Here is a 20,230-nt window from a genome sequence, read left to right as displayed (position 1 = left end):
CGACAGCATCTCCTCCTCCTCCTCCTTCCTCCTCCTTCTCCTCCTCCTCCTCCTCCAGCAGCTGTGGCTCGCGGTGAGCAGGGCTGCGAGGGGAACAGCTCAGAATCACAGAATCAGGGAATATCCTGAGCTGGAAAGGACCCCACAGGGATCATCCAGTCCTGCACAGAGCCATCCCCAAAAGTCACATTTCCCTGGCGAGGATCCTGCAATGGGTCTCCTCTCTCCTGTGCTGGGTGCTCCTGCTGTAACCAGAGTAATGGACAGCTGAATTATTGTGGTTATCGGAATTATTGCGATTATCATGGAGTTATTGTGATTATCATGGAATTCTGGAATGGGATGGGTTGGGAGGCACCTCCAAGACCGTCTCATGAATTATTGTGATTATCATGGAATTATTGTGATTATCATGGAATTCTGGAATGGGATGGGTTGGGAGGCACCTCCAAGACCGTCTCATGAATTATTGTGATTATCATGGAACGAAAACCACAATTATGAATTATTGTGATTATCATGGAATGATCACAATTATGAATTATTGTGATTATCATGGAATTCTGGAATGGGATGGGTTGGGACCTTGAAGACGGTCTCATCCCAATCCCCTGAACAGCCCCAGTTCCCTCAGCTACTCCTACGGCTCCACCTCAAGGTGCCACCTTTGGATGCTCACTCACAGCTCAGAATCTCATCTTTTGGTGACCAAAACTGCTCAAAATACTCGAGGTGGGGCCAACCCAAGCGCAGAGTGTGGTGTTGTGGTCTTCACTAATGAAAAATGTAACTAATTATCTGCAAGAACCAATCAGGTCCTGGCAGAATGGGTGTGGGGGTTCTCAGTAATTAGATGATCACTTGGTCTAAATGTGGCAACTAAATTAAAAAAGAATGAATTAGTCACTAGTGGAAAGGGTGTGGGGGTCTAAGTAATTGCAGGAGAAATGGGTGTTAATGTTTTTGGTAACGACCAAATTTGAAAGAACCAATAATGTTCTGGAGGAATGCTTGTGGGGATTTAAGGACCTCAAACCGTTTGAAGGTCAGGGAAAACGTGCAGGCTTGACAGATTTGTGAGTATGAACTTCATCCAGGGTCAGTTTAAATCGAATTTTAATGGTCATGCAGCTGCGATGGGGGGGTCCATATTAAATGGGGAATAGGTAGTGTTTGGGACTGTACCTCCTTACTGCCTCAGCCAAGGGGGAAAGAGAGGGAAATGTAGTCGGGAAATGCGGATAAAAGGAAGCTGTGCCTTCCAAAAACTCCAGAGAAACCCCACAGAGGCATGGCGCAGTGGCCTCTCTCCGTTATCCGAATAAAGCTGATTTTTGCAGGATCCTGTGTCTCTCGCTGGACACTTGTCTTGTCCCAGCAGCACTTCCCTCACAGCTTGTGGGGTGTGCGGGAGCCACCATGACACGGAGACACAGCCCCCGCAGGGCGCTGCGCTGCTGCCGATTTCCCGTAGAATAAAGCGTTTACTTCACGTTTTTTTACTGAAAGAGCTTTTATTTAACGTGTGGCCGCCCCCATGGCGTGCCCTCAGCAGAGATGGCGGCTCCCCGCAGCCCTCAGGGGCGCGGTGAGGGCGGAAGCGGCCGCGGGGCCCGGCCCGGAAGCGCTCGCGCCTTGAAAGAGTGGCGGGCGGCGGGAGCGGGGCCGCGGTGAGCGGGAAAGCCAACGCCGGCGATCCCGGGAAAACGCCGGGAAAACGCCGGGAATCGCGGCCGGAACGGCGCCGCTGGAAGGGCTCCGCGGGCAGCGGAGCTGCTGAGGGGGAGGTTGGTCGGGGGGGAGCGTTGTGGTTGTTGGGAGGGGGCGGTTGGGGCTGGGGGGCGAGGGGCGTGTGAGGCGTTGGGGGTGTCGGAGGGAGGGGAAGTTAAAGGAAGGGGCTTTAAAACCGTTCAGTTTCACCCCCCTGCCGTGGGCAGCTTCTGCTGCAGTTAAAACCCTTCCTGATTTTCTTTAACTGGTTCTTGTTAGGGAAAAATTCCCTCGGAATCAGTGATGAGATTTTTCCCTCCCGGGTGCTGTAACGCCATCACTTGTGGGGAGGGATGAGGTGGGGGATGTTGGGGTTTGGGAATGGGGTGAAATGGGGGATGTTGGGGTTTGGGAATGGGGTGAGATGGGGGATATCGGGGTTTGGGAATGGGGTGAAATGGGGGATGTTGGAGTTTGGGAATAGGGTGAAATGGGGGATGTTGGGGTTTGGGAATGGGGTGAGATAGGGGATGTCGGAATTTGGGAATGGGGTGAGATGGGGGATGTTGGGGTTTGGGAATTGGCTGAAATGGGGGATGTTGGGGTTTGGGAATGGGGTGAGATGGGGGATGTTGGAGTTTGGGAATGGGGTGAAATGGGGGATATTGGGGTTTGGCATTGTTGTTGTTTTGGGTGTTTCTGGTATAGCTGGGTTAAGGGACAGCTGAATTGTTAATAGGAGTTGTAGTTGAATTTTGGAATGGTTTGGGATGGGAGAATGTTTAACAGCAAAATTTGGGGAGGTTAAAAGTCCCTCCAGCACTACGTAGTGATAGAGAGTCAGGCTTTATTTTGTTCTGGCCAGGATGTGCTATGGAAAATATTCCATATACAGAGGGCTTTTTACTAGACATCTTGCAGATTTGTCCACTCAAAATCCAAAGCATTTCCCGTTCATTGGTCCCAAATTTAACATTCATCATTTCCACCAGTCCAGTCCCACCCCTTGCCGTGGGCAGGGACACCTTCCACTCGGTCAGGATGCTCCAAGGCACATCCAGCCTGGCTTTGGACACTCCCAGGGATCCAGGAGCAGCCACAGCTTCTCTGGGAACCTTTGCCAGGGCCTCCCCACCCTCCCAGGATTTGTCCCAAAGTCCCCTCTAACCCTTCCCTGTCAGTGGGAACTTATCATTCCCCTTCTCATTCCACAGCCAGTCCCACCAAACCCGCCAGAAGAACAGCTCATCTCATATTTTAAAGTCTTTTTCTTCTTTTTTTTCTCATTTTCAGGGATCTCTGAGCTCTGCATGGAAGCTCCAGTGGGTTTTGAGGTGCTGGGTCCACTGGGGATGAAACATCTCTGTCTCTAGTGTAATTTACCCAGCAGAGAAGAAGAATTTGGGCCTCAGAGGATTTTTTTTTCCCTTGTTGAGGAAAACACCTTAAAAGTACGAATGGACAGGCAGTGTTACCCTGGTGGCTGCCAGGTGGTTCCAGTTTGGAAGCTGGTGACCATGTGGCCATCAGAAAAGGAGCAGGAGGAGGAGAACGTAATCCTGATCAGTGATGATGATGATGAAGGGGAGAACACCCAAGGGAGCTCTGTCCTGTTTGTAGAGCCACAGGGTAAGAGCTGTTCCCTTGCTGCTGCTGGAGTTCCCTGAAAGATTTGGGGAATAAACTGAATTAATTCTGTGTTATGCTTGACATCTGTCCTTGTGCTGCACCAGTGACTAAAACCAGGAGGAAATCCCCAATTTGCTGGGATATCTTTGATGGCTCTGCTTCAAAGGATGCTGCTGTGTAGTTTTCAAATGCTTCAAACTGAGCTCAGACTGGGCCTTTGCAATGTCAGCTGGCTCCTTTTTGATTTGGTTTGATAGTTATGGAAGTTTTGTGTGCCATTCTGTCAGATCCCAAAAAATTGTGCTGTAAATTGTTCAGAAAGTAAATAACAGTAACTTCTAGCACGGGTTTACAGCTCATGCTGTCTTTCCTGCAGAGAAGTCTCCCCTGGAAGAGAAGAAGTCAGAAGAACTGGTGGATGAGGAGGGGGATTTGGTGGTCACCTACTGCAGACAAGCCAACGTGATGCCTCACGCCAGGCACGACTGCACCACGCACCCCTTTGAGTATGTGCAGGGCTGGGCAATCCCCTCTGGGCCCCCATTTTCCACATTTGCCTCTAAAACAGCTGCAGGCAGCAGTGGAGCTGGGTGAGGATGTGATTTTCCTAATTAACCTTCTGGTTTTCAACCTTGCAGGAGGAGAGAGAGTGACGCTTGCTTCCCCCTTGGGGAAAATGCAGATATTTGTGACCAGTGCTACTGCTACATCTGTGACAAACTGGCTGCTGAGGTAAGGGCAGGGCACAGCCTGCAGGAGACAAATCTGCATCAGATGAGAGCTTAGCCAAGCCCTGCCTTAGGCTCAGAATTTTGGCTCTGCTCAGGTGACTGTGCTAAATCACTCTGGCTCATGAGTTCTTTAGGTCAGGTCTAATATCAGATGAGTTATTTGTTGAATAGACAGGAGGGAGCAGAGGAAGGGCTTTTAACAGTTATTTATTACACAGGATGGAGCAAAGCAGGTTCCATAAAGCAGTGCACAATAACAAGGTGCCTGTATCAAAGCTGGCAAAGAAATAGGATAGATTAGGAGTCAGTGATTCTACCCTTACAGGAAAAAGTTAAGGGCTTTAAAAGAGTAATACAGGAAATTTGATTAACAGCTCCTCAGAACTACTGAAAGTGTGGCTCTGTTGGGGTTTATTGCAATTGTTGGAGTAAACATACATTTATTTATATGTCCTCTTTGCTTTGGGCACACAGTACATTTCATAAAATCAGATTACTAAATCAGACATTTTTTAATGAATTAGAGAAATGCCAGCTTTCTAGACTGTCCCCACTGGAGTTAGGAGTGGAGGGAATTGTGTGGGGGTGGTTTATGTGCTTGGACCTTTTGTGAATTTCAGAAGACTGGGAGCTGTGGGCAGAGTTGGGGTGAGCATGCAAAGACAGGGCTCTGTTCCCAGTTTCCACTGGGGTGGGTGCCAGCCCTGGGGCTCTCTGTGAAGGGCTCAGCAGTGACAGGTAATCAATAAGGGACTTTTTTGAAATGGTTACCATGATATCAGATTGTTGCCTGTCAAAATATTTACTCAGGTGCAAGGAGGATAAAAGGAATTGGAGCCCCTCACTCAGCGCTGAGGGGAAAACACAAAAATCCAGCAACCTCTCCCTGTTTTGTGTTTTCTGACACAGTGCCAGTTCTGGACAGTCCCTTCCCTGTGCCACTGCAATGCCCACAACAAGAGCAACTTCTGGAAGGCACAGAGGAACTTTGCCCTGGCTGGAATCCTGGCCACCTTCAACCTGGAGCTGCTGGAGCTGGACACAGAGCTGCGGCACGGGGGTGGGTGCTCTGTCCCAGGGACCTGGGGCTGCTCAGGTCCTGTCCTCTGTCCCCTCAGGGACCTGCTCAGGCCCTGCCCTGGGTCCTCTGTCCCCTCAGGGACCTGCTCAGGCCCTGCCCTGTGTCCTCTGTCCCCTCAGGGACCTGCTCAGGCCCTGCCCTGTGTCCTCTGTCCCCTCAGGGACCTGCTCAGGACCTGCCCTGTGTCCTCTGTCACTTCAGGGACCTGCTCAGGTCCTGTCCTGTGTCCTCTGTCCCCAAAATCTGGGGCTGCTCAGGCCCTGCCCTGGGGAGCAGCTTGGCTGCTCCACTCCAATCCTTGTGGAGTTTTTAAGGAATAAATTTCTGTGCCTGCTTTCTTCTTCCGTGCTTGGACCAGGGATGGGTTTGCAGGTACAGATTCCTGCTTTCCTCCATCTGGGAGGATCATGGAAAGGTTTGGGGTGGAATGAAGCTGGAAGATGATCTCATTCCAGCCCCTTTCCTTGGGCAGGGACACCTCCCACTGTGCCAGGGTGCTCCAAGCCCTGTCCAGCCTGGCCTTGGACACCTCCACGGATCCAGGGCAGCCACAGCTTCTCTGGGCACCCTGTGCCAGGGCCTCCCCACCCTCCCAGGGAAGAACTCCTTCCCAATATCCCATCTAAATTTCCTTTCTTTCAGCAACAAAGCTTCCCTGACCAATAAAACTGGATGCAAGCAATTTCCTAAATAATTTCACATGGGGAACTTTTTTTTTTATTTTGAAAAAAAACCATGCAAAACTCTTTGTGCAATTTTTTTTTTTTTGTCTTGTCTCTTAGGAGATCTCCTAGAAAAATTCATCAGTGATCTTTCTGTGGCCTATAACAAATACCTGACAGGAGAAAGGGTCTGTCCCCCAGGATATGAATGCTGCTGCCAGCCAAAATTGCCCCCAGGGCAGTGCAATGTCTGCAGCTCACGGCATGTGGAGGTGGTGTACAAGTAAGTGACAACAGATTTGGGTCTGTCAGGGCAGCTTTGGTTTATTTAATGAGTTATAATCAAAATTGTGGCACCTGGGACAGCAAAAATAGAGGGGAGAGAACTTAGATGGGCAGCAAGATAAATTGCATTTGGCTGTAGTTTAAAACCCCTCTTAAATGTGAATTTAACTGTGCTGTGCAGGACACCTGAGGATCTCTGATTATTGGAACCTGGGAAAGTGGGAACCTGAGGCCTGGGCTTTGGGCTGGGTTTAGGTGGGATATTGGGAAGGAATCCTTCCCTGGGAGGGTGGGCAGGCCCTGGCACAGATTCCCAGAGGAGCTGTGGCTGCCCCTGCATCCCCGGCAGTGCCCAGGGACAGGCTGGGCAGGGCTTGGAGCACCCTGGGACAGTGGGAAGTGTTGGGATTGGAATTTAAGAAGGTTCCTTTTCCTTCCAACCCAAACCATTCTGGGATTTTTTTACTCATTTCTTTCTTTGAATGAGTTTCACCTTTTCACTGGTGTAACAAACCTCCAAAATACCCAAAGTATTGGTTGTGCCAGCACCTCCTCAGCGTGCTGGGGGTCCTCTGAAGGCAGGGCCAGGCTCTTGATTGCTCTGGAGCTGTGGGATGGCCACAATTACCTCTCGTTTAGGAAGTGGTTGTTGCAGACCCTTGGTCTTACAGGCCACTTGACTTTCTCAGGTATTCTGACGTTTTCGAGCTGGTAACAAGATTTTTAAATCGGGCAGAACAAGAAAGCCCCAAAGCTGCTGCTGTCATGCTGCTGGGAGCAGCCAAACAGATTGCCCTGCACAAAGACCCTGCTCTGTAAGTACCTGGCCACAGAGAGTGGGAGATCTTCCTTCTTTCCTCCGGGGAGGGGAATTCGGGAGAGAATCCTGGGGGTTTGTTTATTGCGGTGTGGAAAGTGTAACAATCCCAGCTCGGGCTGAAGCACAGCAGGAGGAAGATGAACACTGAGGGAGAAGTGGGATTTGGGACAGGAGGGATTTGGGGGAAGAGAAGAGGTTGGATGTGAGAGGGAAAAGTTAAGCAGAACTGAGAGTTTGAGATGACTTAAAAATCCCTGCCAAGGGAAACCCTGATTTAATATTAAACAACAAAGTTGGTTGGCAAGATTTGCTCCAGTGCTTACAGGAGAGCTTAGGCACAAGAAAGGAAAACAAGCAACAACAAAAGCAAACATAATCCAGGCATTCAGAAAAGGAAACGAACCGAGAACCACCGAGGGCAGTGTGGGACAAAAGGAACAGCAAAATAAAAAGGATCTGGCCTTAACAGCTTAACAGCACTCCCACTTAATAGTACTTTAAATTATACCTTAAGCTTAACAATTCAACAAAGGAGCAGCACTTACACCTAACTTAAGCTTAGTTTAAAACTTAACCTTAAGGATTTAAGGGGAATAACAATTTAACAGCATTTAACCTAATTTAGAACTTGGAAGTTACACTCAGCAACTCAGCAAAACACCTCTCAACAGCACAAGGAGCTTTGTGGAGCCTGAACATTTTGGGGTTTAAATTCAGGGGTTTTGGTAAAAGAGAAGGAAATGATTTCTGGATTGGTTTGAAAGAGCAGCTCCCTTGCAATTCCTGCTGAGGAATGATCCAGGTTTGCAAGAAGGCTGCATTTGTTACCTGGGAATTTTGCACTGTGTTTTGCACTTCAGCACTTGTTTAACTCTTTGCAGGAATGGTTTTCAGCATGTCAGCTTCCAAGATTTTTCCTTAAAAAGTGTTTTCCTCAACAGTTGAGCACAAAGAAGGGGAAAGGCAGGAAGGGGAGGCAGGCATTAATTGGTGTTGGTTTTTTCCAGGCTTAGGAGCTGTCAGAACCTTGGCCACACTGCTTCCCTGAGGATTGCTGTCCCATTTCTGTTCCAAAGGTGAGATTGGTTTCCTTGCTGGCTGCAGACCTTCTGCTGGCCTTTAAAATGTGTTCCAGGTGACAAATGCCCTGTTCAGAGGCACGTGGGAGGCCAGGGCAGGTTGTGGTTGTTACACCAAGGAGTAAATGTGGCTGGGAGAGGTCACAGCACAGCCTGGCAGGATTCCCCTGGGATGGAGCATGAGAAGCTCCCCCAGAGGCTGGAGAATGAGGACACCCAGCTCCACTGGCTTAATTCTCTTCCCATTTTAGCTCTATCCTTCACCTTTCCCCCCAAATTCACCTGCCACAGAAGGCTGATGAGTGAAGAATTCAATTCTTTCCAACCCAGTTCTATATTCTCACCTTCTCTGGAGCTAATGACAGGTACAACCCAAATCCTTCAGCAGTTCTCATTTTAAATTGCTATTCTTGATTTTTCTAATTTCTGACTTGGAACAAAAAAGGGAAGAGTTTAAATTTTGGCAGGGAGCTAAAGACAAAGAGTAAACTCTTCTTTTTTATCTCCACTGATCAATTAATACAGAAATGGTTCCAGTAGCAGGGAGGTGCAGGAGCTTAGGCCCAGCACAGTTTGAAGTGTTTGCTGTACACATTCCTTGGAGATCTTTGTTCTAAAGCTTAAACCCCACAGAACCTCGGTTTTAAAAATAACAGCACAATAATAATTTCATTATTCACTACAAAACTTAAAGCAGAAATTCACATACAGATCAAATAAAAAAACCCCCAAACTTGTGCAGTTTCCCATATGGTTAAAAAAGACAACTTGTTAGTAACTCACCTCATTCTAAAATACCCTTTTTGAATTCTTTTTCTTTCCAAATCACAGGATCGTGACCCGACTTCAGAGGATGCTGGTGTTGTGTGACTTCCCAAAAATTCTGTATGACAAGTTTGTTGAGTTTTTCCAGTCCATCTCCCTTCCCTGCCACTGCTATGCCTTCTCAAACAGGTGAGTTCTTGGGCCTCAGTATTCACTCTGGATCCATTGCCTGTGGGATGTTCTTTCCCTGGTAATAAAAGTGGGAGCATTTTAGAAGAATATTTCAGTATTTGCTGCTTTCCCTGTTTGATGCCATGACTGAGGTGTTCTCCCTAAATTTATTTCCTTTCCCTCAGAACTGAGCTCTAAACCCCAAAATGTTTCATTAATCAAACTTCTCAATCCTTAAAGGAGCTAATTAGTGATGTTCACCAAAAGAGAATTAAAAATCACTTTATTTTTGTCCTTCCAGCTTGAATGTTTTGCCCTGGGACCACGTGTTACTGACCACAGTTCTAAAAGGCCAGAACATCACTGGGCAGAGGAGACAGAAAGGAAGGAAAACTCACCTGTGGGAAGCACTGCCTGTCGTGGAGGCTCGAGTGGAGAAACTGCTGGAGAAAAAGAAGTGAGATTGGTTTGGCTTTTTCCCTTTGTGAACTCAATTCTTGTATTTTGACTGCTCCAAACCTCTGTACTTTGGTATAATGGGGAAACACAAAACAAACTTTCTTTTTAAGGATTTTTTTTTTCTTCTCAACAAGGCCAGAAGCGTTTTAAAGTTTCTCAAAGCCCTTTGAATGCCTCAGGACCAAAAAAAGATTGCTGGAGTGGCTCATTTCTGTGTCTCCATAAACTCTGCAGGTGTTACATGTTGATTTTCCAAGCAATTCCTCTTCACCAAAGGCTGGCAAGTGGAAGGCAGCCAGAAGAGTCTGTTCTGGGTCTTCAGAGGGCTGTCCTCCAGAAAATCCAATATTCCAAAGAATCCAGTCCACTTAAAGAATTCAGCTGCAAGGCAGCCTCTGGTTTTATTTTGCCAGAGCTGAGACAATCTGGGAATAACCTCTAGGAATTTATTTCCAGCTGTATTTCTGTCCTGCTGTGCAATGCCCCCTGTGTGGGAAGCTCTCCTGGTTTGCTCCTTTCACTGCAGGAAATGTTTGCCCTGTGCACAGTTCTGCACTTCCTTCCCCTTCCTTCTCACCTTGTTCTTTTCTCCCCAGGTACAGGGAAGTTGTTCGGTACCTGAGAGCTGTGAAATGCAATGAAAACCAAAGGTAAATGGCTTTTCCCCTTTTCCTTTGCTCTCTCTTTTCCTCTATTCCCCTCTCTTTCCTCCATTTCCTTTTCCCCTTCATTTTCCCCCCTTTCCTTTTCCCCCTCTTTTCCCTTATTCCCTTCTTTTTCCTCCCCTTCTTTTTCCTCCCTTTCCTTTTCCCCTTCATTTTCCCCCCTCTTTTCCCTTATTCCCTTCTTTTTCCTCCCTTTCCTTTTCCCCTTCTTTTTCCTTCCTTTCCTTTTCCCCTTCTTTTTCCTCCCTTCTTTCATTTCCCCCTCTATTCCCTCTTTCTGTAATGGTCAAGCACAATCAGATCTCTCCCAAATCCTACAAAAACCTCATCCTAATGAAACCCAAACCTTCATTTCCCAGGCTGCGAGACCTTCGGGATCTGATCCCGTTCTACCTGTGCAAAACTGGGAATTTCCTGGATGCTGCCCACTCCCTGCTGTTCCCTGTGAACAGCCTGGCCTGCTGCTCTGCCTGCAGGATCACTCCCTGCCAGTTCAAGGTCTACCTCAAGATCTTCAGGACAGGCTGTGTTCCCTCTGGGAATGACATGCTGGACACAGGGCCCTGGGTTACAGCTGGCAAGTGTCACTTCTTCCTTCCTTCCTTCCTTCACTGGGAGCTCCATTCCAGCTTTTCACTGGCAGTCAGAGGAGTGACACCCTGAGCCCAGCTGGGAATTGGTGAGGGTGGGGAGGTCCCAGCATCCCTGGATGCATCCCTGGCCAGGTTGGACAGGGCTTGGAGCACCCTGGGATAGAGGGAGGTGTTGGGTTGGAGCTGGATGGGCTTTGAGGTTCTTTCCAACCCAAACCATGAAAACAGCAGGCAGGAAGGATGACTCCACTGGAGCATGGATTTATTAATTTCATTTAAAACACTCATTTTGTCAGCTCATTTTCTGCTGAAAGCAAAGCAAGAGGAACTATTCAAAGAAAATCCAAAGCCCTTCATTCCCTCCCAGCATCTCCACTGTCAGTGGGGGACTTGGCTTTGTCTCAGCCATGACCTTGAGGAGAAACCTCCTGATGGGAAATGTTTCATCATCACAATCACGAGCTCAGCCTCTGATAATTGCCATCATCTCCCCTGGGCTTTGTCACTTCTCAGGGTGTCTTCTGCCATGAAAGATTTATTTGGGAGTTGTTCCCTACTGGCAGAATTCTTGGAAGTGTGAGATCCCTCAGTGTGGTGTGATGTCCACAGCAAACACTTCTCTGGGACCACCTGCCTCAGCCTGGAGTGTGTCCAGACTTTGCAGCTTTCCAGAGCTGTGGTTTGGAGCTGATGTTTTTCTGTTCCACCACCAAACCTGTGCAGAACAGCTGGAAACACTCTGGCTGCAGCAGCAGGTGTGGAACCAAGTGAATGTCCTGGTGCTGTTCCTGCTGTGGAGTCAGTTTGGGGTGTGCAGGATCTGGGTTTCATTCTTTTCATTTCCATCCCTGCAGGCTCTCCCCTGAGGAACACTGTGCTAATTAAGCAGGCACTCAAGCTGCTCTACAGCAGCCAGGCACTCTACAGGAATGTGAGTGAGGCCAAAATTCCCTCTTCTCTCCTGTTCCCACTCCTTGAGAGGGCAGGATTTACTCTGATCCCTTTTTTCCTCTGAATTATTCACCCCTCTGCCCAGATTTCACTTTATAACACAAATGTTTTATTGTTTTTTAGGCCAAATGTTGGAGTTCCTTCATCATGATTTTGGGGAGCAGCAACCTTTTGGAAAAGAGGGGGCACCTGCTTCCCTTACCCCTGGGAGAGCCCCCCCTTGGCTTCCAAGAGGTACCAGACAGTGCTGGGAGAATCTCCTGGCTTGGCTTTGGACAAGATTCCTGTGGATTGGGAATTTTTCCTTCTCCCAGATGCCAGGGTGAACTTGCAGTGCCTCATCTGGTGCTCCTGTGCCACACGTGGGGGTTCAGGAATGTGCCAGGCAGCAGGAAATTGGTTCATTCTGCTCCCAGCTCAGGGCCTGGCACAGTTCTGGTCTGTTCATGGTGAGATGGATCAGATCAGAAAGGGCCTGGACAGGAGGAATGGCTTCCCACTGCCAGGGGCAGAGCCAGATCAGAGATGGGGAAGGAATTGCTGGCTGGGAGGGTGGGCAGGGCCTGGCACAGGGTGCCCAGAGCTGCGGGGGCTGCCTCTGGATCCCTGGCAGTGCCCAAGGCCAGGCTGGAACAGGGCTTGGAACACCCTGGCACAGTGGGAGGTGTCCCTGCCATGGCAGGGCTTGCCCTGTGGTGATTTTTCCATCTCAGCCCTACAAAAATGAAGAGGTTTTTATAGAGTTTGGTTGGTGCTGCAGAGCCTCAATTCCCCTTGAGTGTGATGTGGACCAGGCACCATCCTCTGCAGAAATGCTGCAGGAGTCACTGAAAAGCACATTAAACCCCCATTTCTGCACAGTTTGGGTTTGTCTGGGGAGGATCTGCCATCCTTGTCCCTCACTGTCCCCTTGCAGAATGTGCTGGCAGCCAGTGGCAGCTTCCTGGAGGATCTCAAGTCTGGAGTTAATGTCTCTTTACCTTCTGCTACTTTCTCTGGGCAGGTGAGTGATGACAACAAAGGAATTTATCCCCAGCAGTGAAAAGTGTTGGGTTGTTAAGAAAAGCTCTCAGGAGAGCCCTGCAAGATTTTTTGGGGAGTAATCAATTTAAGATTAGCACAGTCTAAACTCTGGAGCAGATTTGGAGGTAGAGATCTGAGGGTCTCTTCTGCCCTGCACATCTTCAGGCCAGGAGAAATCTTTATCCCTGTCCAAATTGATGGATTTCTAAAGGAGGAGAGCTGGGAATAACTGATTGTGTCCTGACTTCTCCCAGGGTTTGGCTCAGACAGGACACTGGGGCTTCTCAAAACTCAGAATTGCCCAGAAGTTCTAAATTTCTTTTAAGTTAAGGGTTTCAGGTATGTGGAACTTGTTTGAAGGTAGCAGGAAAAACTTTCCATATTCAATGCAGTCATCTAAGGAGCTGCCTTACTCTTTTTTGACTTTTTTTGAGGAAATTTCAGTTTATTCTCCAAAGGTGTGACTCCTGAGCTGGATTTTTTCCCCTTTGATTCCCTATTTCTGCTCCTGTGTGAGAGATTTCACTTCTATGTGAGCACTTTTGAGAGCACCAGAAGCAAAATCCCTGTTTTTAACTCTTGCTAAGGTTCTTGTGGGTTTGTTGTGTGCCCTCCAAGCTCTGTGGCTGAACTGGAATAACTCAGTGCTGGGTTAAATGGATAAATAAAAGGAGAGAAGCTGTTACATCCATCTCTTGTTTCTGTCTCTTGTGTAGCTGCACCACGAGGCTTCTCTCATCCTGGCAGTGCAAGCAGTGCAGCAGATGCTTTGCTGTGACCTTCCCCACTTGACTTCCTTCTTAGAGATAGTCCTGGCTTTTGGGGTGAGTCCTGGAAACTGATTCCTGCTCTAAGAGATGAGAACAAATCATGAAAACAAATCATGTTTAAAATCTCTGTGATGTTGAAAACACCATCCTGAAAGTTTTAGCCATGTTTAATTTGACTTTGTTTGATCTTTATTGTTTAATTATTTTAAGGAATGATTGGCACTGAGGTTAAATCATATTTTATCTCTTCTTAGAAAAACTTCTGGGCTCTGAGGCTGCTGCTGGACCAGCTCTCCTGTGAGGAGCACATCCTGTGTGGCACTGCCAACCTGCTTTTGAGGGACCTGAGTCGGGAGGAAGCCACCATGCTGAGAGTGTGAGTGCAGCCCTGCTCCTGGGGGCCTTGGGAATGCAGCAGAGGATCATGTGGGGTGCACAGCTGGGGTGAAATTCCTTCAGCATGGATTTGCTGGGAGAGGGGGCACCCTTATCCCTGGGACAGCCCCCTTGGCTTCCAGCAGGGCTGGGAGAATCCTGGCTTGGTTTGGATGGGGTTCCCCTGGATGTGGGAGTTGGCTCCTGCCCCAGAGTGAGCTTGCAGTGCCTCAGGCCTTGTTTTGTTGTGCAGGTGGCAGAACCTGGGCCCCCAGTACGTGGGGGAGTTCCTGTGCCTGTTCCTGACCTGCAGACACAGCAGGATGCAGTCTGTGGGGCTCTTCAGCCTCAACGTGGTGATAGAGAACCTGCACCTGTGAGTGAGTGGGGACTGCCCAGGGCCCCTGAAATCCTGGGGTTGTCCCACAGGGACTGCCCAGGGCCCCTGAAATAAATCCTGGGATTGTCCCACTGGGACTGCCCAGGGCCCCTGAAATCCTGGGGTTGTCCCACAGGGACTGCCCAGGGCCCCTGAAATCCTGGGAGTGTCCCACTGGGACTGCCCAGGGCCCCTGAAATCCTGGGGTTGTCCCACTGGGACTGCTCAGGGCCCCTGAAATCCTGGGATTGTCCCCCTGGGAACTGCCCCAGAGCCACCTGCAGATCCTGGGGTTCCCTCCAGTCATTCTCCTGTAAATCTGGAGCCACCTTGGCTTGGAAAACTTGGATTTCTGGGGGTTTTTGAGTCATGCATGCCAGGAGTGACTGAGTGGGATTTCTCTCTGTTTCAGGTGTCCCTGGGCCAAGCAGCTCTGCACCTTTTTCCACGAGTCTGTGAGTACAAATCCCAGGATTTGTAGGATTTAGCAGCAAAGCAGATCAATGATACCCCTCACTAATTAAATATTAAAATTATTTTTGTATTAAAAACCCATTCCTGAAGGGAATTAACTGTGTTTTCCTCTCCTCCCAGGGGCTGAGGCAGCTCCCCTTTGGCACCACAGTTCACCAGGAAGTTTCCAAGTTTGTCAGTGCTTTTCAGAAGCTCTAATTGGGACCAAATCCTCGGGAATATTTTCCAGTTGGTTTTTCATCTAACCATTCTCTTCCTGGAGAGTTCCTTGGGTTTGCTTTGGTTGTCACCTCCAGGAAGAGTCAGCTAAAAACTGACTTCCCTGGCTCTGGAGTGGGAACAGAGCCACATTTTGGCCATTTCTTGCAGTTCCACTTATTCAGGAGTTGTTGGAAGAAGCAGCAAGGTTGGAGCTGACAAAAGCATGGAGCAGCAAAGAATTTTTCCTCCTGTTGGGACACAAACCTTGCAAGAGTCAGCTGCTGAGAGGGAAAAGCTAAAACAGGAAAAACAGGGAGCTGAGAGCTCCCTCTGCAGCAGGCTGGGGTCACGTGCTGTTTGCACAGCTCTGATTTTGGGTTTCATTCTAAACCAAGAGGCTGGAAGATAAAACTGAGCTTTGTTTTCTTCAGACAACCCCAGTGTGGAGCAGTGGAGAGCTGATTTTATTTGGAAATAATCCAGCTTTGGACCTTGGTTTTCTGCTGAAAAGAAGGTTTCGATTGGTGCAGGTGTCTCTGTGCATTTCCCAAATCCTAATTTTGGGGGGAATTTGGAGATCACTGACCTGGGCAGAGCTCTGGAGCCTGGGCTGGGCTCTGCCCCTGTGGGGTCCCTGGGCAGGCAGGAGAACAAACCTCAGAGTGTGCCCAAGGGCACTTTGCACATTTCCACTGGGGTTTGGGGCCTTCTGCAGCTCTGGGTGTCCCAAAGGTCCCACCAAAAATGCACCTGGGTGCAAATCTGACACCGTGTTCATTAAAACTGTCCAAGTTCCACTGTTACATTGGCATTTTGGGTGGTTTTTTTGGTGTTCACTTGGTTTGGGGTGGGATTTTTGGGGTTGGATTTTCTTTTGGGCTTGGGGTTTTATTGGGTTTATTTTTGCTTTGGTTTCTTTGGGGTTTTTTATATTATTTTTTTTATTGGGTGTTTTTGGGGGGTTATTATAGTCTTTAAGGTTCTTACCAACCCAAACCATTCCATGATTCTCTTTTATATTTTCTTTCAATTATATATATATAATATATATATATACACATTATATATACATATATATATTCTATTGTATCATCATATCTATTTATACTATTATTGATTCTATCATATATTTATAATATTTATTCTATCATATTTATATATAATCTTAAATGTCGATTACAATATTTAATTTTTTTTTATTATTTTATATTTCTACCCCACCTTCATGTCCTGTCTCCCCCAGGGAATTCCCTCCCTCAGGAATGAGGGAATGGGCCCAGCCCAGGTGTGATGCAGAGACACAAGATCCAATATTAAATTCTAATTTAAATCCATATTTAATATTAATAAAATACCAAACCCATATATTAACATTAACCTGATTTTAAATACTTTTAAAAAAATTTTCTATAAATATTCGATATTTATAGAAATTTATCCCCGGGGATAAATATTATATATATGGTATATAAATTATATATAATTTATTTTTATATTTATTTATAAATTTTATAAATTTTGTATTATATTTATAAATTATATATACTTATATTTATATATAATTTATAATTATAAATATTATCTATAAATATTCGATATTTATAGAAGTTTATCCCCGGGGAAGGAGGAGCCCGGGCCAGGACTGGGGTGGCCTTTGCTGTGTGCAAACCTTGCTTGGGATTTTTTAAGCCACAACTTTTACCCCAAGTTAATTTTGAACACCTTAACGAAGGTGTGGGGTCACACCTCTGCTTTTCCATGGATTATTTTGGCTTTGATCAGCTCCAGCTGTCCCGGGGCTTGTGTCCTTCCTGCAAATCCCCCATCAGTAATTCTGATTAATAATTCTGATTAATAATTCTGATTAATAATTCTGATTAATAACTATATATAAATTCTATATAATTTATTTTTATTTTTAATAAATTTTATAAATAAATGTATTTATAAAATTTTATAAATTTTATAAGTTTTGTATTATATTTATAAATTATATGTAATTATATTTCTATATAATTTATAATTATAACTATTATAAATTTATATTTATAATATAATATAGATATATATTATATTATAAATATAAATTTATATACATTTATCCCCGGGGATAAATATTATAAATATGGTATATAAATTATATATAATTTATTTTTATATTTATTTATAAATTTTATAAATTTTGTATTATATTTATAAATTATATATACTTATATTTATATATAATTTATAATTATAAATATTATCTATAAATATTCGATATTTATAGAAGTTTATCCCCGGGGAAGGAGGAGCCCGGGCCAGGACTGGGGTGGCCTTTGCTGTGTGCAAACCTTGCTTGGGATTTTTTAAGCCACAACTTTTACCCCAAGTTAATTTTGAACACCTTAACGAAGGTGTGGGGTCACACCTCTGCTTTTCCATGGATTATTTTGGCTTTGATCAGCTCCAGCTGTCCCGGGGCTTCTGTCCGTCCTGCAAATGCCCCATCAGTAATTCTGATTAATAATTCTGATTAATAATTCTGATTAATCTGATTAATCTGATTAATAATTCTGATTAATAATGCTGATTAATAATTCTGATTATTGATGGCGCTGCCTGGATGTTCCGTCCCAGCTGCTCCTTCTTTAATTTTCCACTTTTTTAGTTTTTTTTTCAGCCTCTCCAACTCCTCCAGCACCGGGAAGGGGAAAAGCCACAAAATCCAGAGGGGAGCAGAGCGGGAAAGGGATGAGGGAAGGGATGGGGCAGGAATGAAGGAAGGGATGAAGGAAGGGATGAAGGAAGGGATGCGGAAAAGAAGGGATGAAGGAAGGAAGGAGGAGGGGATGGAGGAAGGATGAGAGAAGGATGAAGGAGGGGATGAGGAGGGGATGAAGAAAGGGATTCGGGCAAAGCTCGGGACAGGGATCCCAGCAGGGATGAGGGAAGGGATTGGGGCAGGGATCAGGTCAGGGATCCCAGCAGGGATCCAGGGCCTCCCTGGGGATGTCCCCCACCCCTCCCCTCCTCCCTGTGCTGCTCAGGGCCGGGGGGCAGCTGGGGTAACCCCAGTTCCAGGGGGGGCAGCCCGGATAACCCCAATTCCAGGGGGGGCAGCCCGGATAACCCCAAATCCAGAGGTGGTCACCTGGATAACCCCAATTCCAGGGGGGGCAGCCGGGATAACCCCAATCCCAGAGCCCGGCGGGATAACCCCAATCCCTGCAGGATAACCCCAATCCCTGCAGGATAACCCCAATCCCAGAGCCCTACAGGATAACCCCAATCCCAGAGCCCAGCGGGATAACCCCAAATCCAGAGCCCAGCGGGATAACCCCAATCCCAGCGGGATAACCCCAATTCCAGCGGGATAACCCCAATCCCAGATCCCAGCGGGATAACCCCAATCCCAGATCCCAGCGGGATAACCCCAACCCCAGAGCCCTGCAGGATAACCCCAATCCCAGAGCCCTGCAGGATAACCCCAATCCCAGCGGGATAACCCCAATCCCAGAGCCCATCTGGGATAACCCCAATCCCAGAGCCCTACAGGATAACCCCAATCCCCGAGCCCTGCGGGCGGTGCCTCCATCCCGGGCGCTCCCTCGGAGCCGGATCCCGGGGGCGCGGGGGGAGGCTCCGCCTGGTCCAGCCGCAGCGGGCGAGCTTTGCCAGATTGCCCCGAGCCTTTGGGATCTCCGGAGCCGGGAGCGCTGCGGGAGGAGCACGGCCGGGCCAGGCTGCAGCCGCGGCCCCGTTTCTCTGCTGCCGGCATTCCCAAACCAGGTGGGATGTGCGGGATGGGGGCCGGGAAGGGGCTGCCCCCGCTCCCGGTGCAGCTCTGGGGCTGCCAGGCTGGGATGGAGCTGTGCCCTCGGCAGGGTTTCACCCTCCCGGAGCCGGGGGCATCCCCGGGGGTCGTGGCAGGGTTGGGGACAGGGGAATGTCTCCTTGTGCCACCAAATTTTGGGGGCTGTGGGCACTGCTTGAGCCCCCTCAGCTGCCGTGCCTCAGTTTCCCCAGCACGCCCGTCCTCCCCCAGGGTCAGCGCTGGGGTGGGGGGTGCAGAGGGGTTTGCTTTGCTCCCCAAATCTGTGCTGGCCGCCCCCTGAGCCGTTTCCAGGGCTCTTGAGGCAGCCCCGAATCCCTGCCGGTCCCTCCGGAGCCGTGGCCGGGCAGGGCAGGGACAAGCAGCCCCTTCCCAAAGAGCCCCGGGCTGCTCTCGGCTGCTCCCGCCCCAATTCCAGTCAAATCTGCCTCAGTCCCTGCGCTTTGCATGAGAAGGGCTCCGGGCAGCCCTTGCCTCAACCAAAACAACCCCAAAAGCTCCTCTGTGGGCTTGGAAACCTCCCCGGAGCCTGGGACACGCTGGCCCCATCCTGGGGGAGCCTTTGGGGTGCACTTGAGGGGCCAGGGCAGGACAAGGCACCAACATCCCCATTCCCAGCCCAACGGAGCCCTCGGAGAGCGCCATGGACGAGTGGGATCTCCCACAATGGAAAAAAGAGGTGGAAAGCCTCAAGTACCAGCTGGCCTACAAGAGGGAGATGTCCTCCAAGACCATACCTGAGTGAGTGGGGGCTTCCCTTCCCTTCCCTTCCCTTCCCATCCCATCCCATCCCATCCCATCCCATCCCTGTGCCCCCAAGAGCAGACCCCAGCCCCCTTTTCCCCCCTCAGCTCCCCAGGGATGAGATTTTCCCTTCCTGGATCTCCAAATTCTCCAAACCCAGGGGCAGAACCCCCCCGGTGTCCCCAAGCCCTTTCCAGCTGCCCAAGCTCAGGGGGTGCCAGGATGTGGTGGCACCATGGCACCTCCTGACCTCCCTTCCCAGAGCTTTGCAGAGCTCAAACCACCTTAAATCAGGGGTGGCTCTGTTCCCTGCCTGCTTTGTCACAGAGCTGGGGACACCCCCACGTCCCCCCACCCGAGCAGGATTTACCCTGAGCCCCCCAAACCCCCCGGGGCCGTGCCCACCCTCCCTGCCCTCCCTGCAGGTTCGTGAAGTGGATCGAGGACGGGATTCCCGAGGATCCCTTCCTGAACCCGGAGCTGATGAAGAACAACCCCTGGGTGGAGAAAGGCAAATGCATCATCCTCTGAGCTCCAGTTCCAGCAGCAGAACCCGAGCCAAACCCTGCCCTGCCCCCTTCCCTCGCTGGTAGCTGTAGAAGGGGTTTTAGACGTGGGGGGACACGGGGGAGCCCCCCAGGATGGGCAGCCTGGGGGCCAGCAGCAGCAAAAGCTGCTCCAGGGCTTCGCTGCAGCTTCATCCCGAAAAAGGCAGATTTTTGCAACTTGTATAGAAGCTTTTTATAAAACCCCCCATTTTTGGTGATTTTAGATACTTTTGTACACTGTAGGACATAGTTTCACAGCAAACCAGGCAGAATCTGACACCTCGAGGTTTATGACTGAAAT

The 20,230-nt window shown here is 48.7% G+C and overlaps 2 protein-coding genes across 2 annotated transcripts; both read left to right on the top strand.

Annotated features, from left to right (window-relative positions):
- Positions 1 to 1,643: 1,643 nt before the first annotated feature.
- On the top strand, positions 1,644 to 15,610 carry LOC120513129. The gene is made up of 20 exons (XM_039732236.1): positions 1,644 to 1,787; positions 3,004 to 3,339; positions 3,716 to 3,845; positions 3,978 to 4,071; positions 4,980 to 5,130; positions 5,934 to 6,096; positions 6,788 to 6,913; positions 7,926 to 7,994; positions 8,829 to 8,951; positions 9,235 to 9,390; positions 9,989 to 10,042; positions 10,417 to 10,634; positions 11,505 to 11,581; positions 11,725 to 11,835; positions 12,518 to 12,604; positions 13,341 to 13,448; positions 13,649 to 13,770; positions 14,023 to 14,145; positions 14,561 to 14,603; positions 14,743 to 15,610. Exons 2-20 carry the CDS (start codon positions 3,168 to 3,170, stop codon positions 14,818 to 14,820), a joined length of 2,205 nt encoding a protein of 734 aa, XP_039588170.1. The 5' UTR covers positions 1,644 to 1,787; positions 3,004 to 3,167; the 3' UTR covers positions 14,821 to 15,610.
- Positions 15,611 to 19,266: 3,656 nt separating this feature from the next.
- Positions 19,267 to 20,117, top strand: GNG13 (G protein subunit gamma 13). The gene is made up of 2 exons (XM_039732501.1): positions 19,267 to 19,378; positions 19,807 to 20,117. The coding sequence occupies exons 1-2, from the start codon at positions 19,281 to 19,283 to the stop codon at positions 19,910 to 19,912; spliced, it is 204 nt and encodes a 67-aa protein (XP_039588435.1). The 5' UTR covers positions 19,267 to 19,280; the 3' UTR covers positions 19,913 to 20,117.
- Positions 20,118 to 20,230: the final 113 nt, after the last annotated feature.

The sequence above is a fragment of the Passer montanus genome, unplaced genomic scaffold (genome assembly GCF_014805655.1).
Source record: "Passer montanus isolate IOZ18808 unplaced genomic scaffold, ASM1480565v1 scaffold8, whole genome shotgun sequence".
In the NCBI taxonomy this organism is placed as follows: domain Eukaryota; kingdom Metazoa; phylum Chordata; class Aves; order Passeriformes; family Passeridae; genus Passer; species Passer montanus.
Note: the sequence above shows the minus strand (reverse complement) of the source record. Positions and strands in the feature narration are given on the sequence as shown.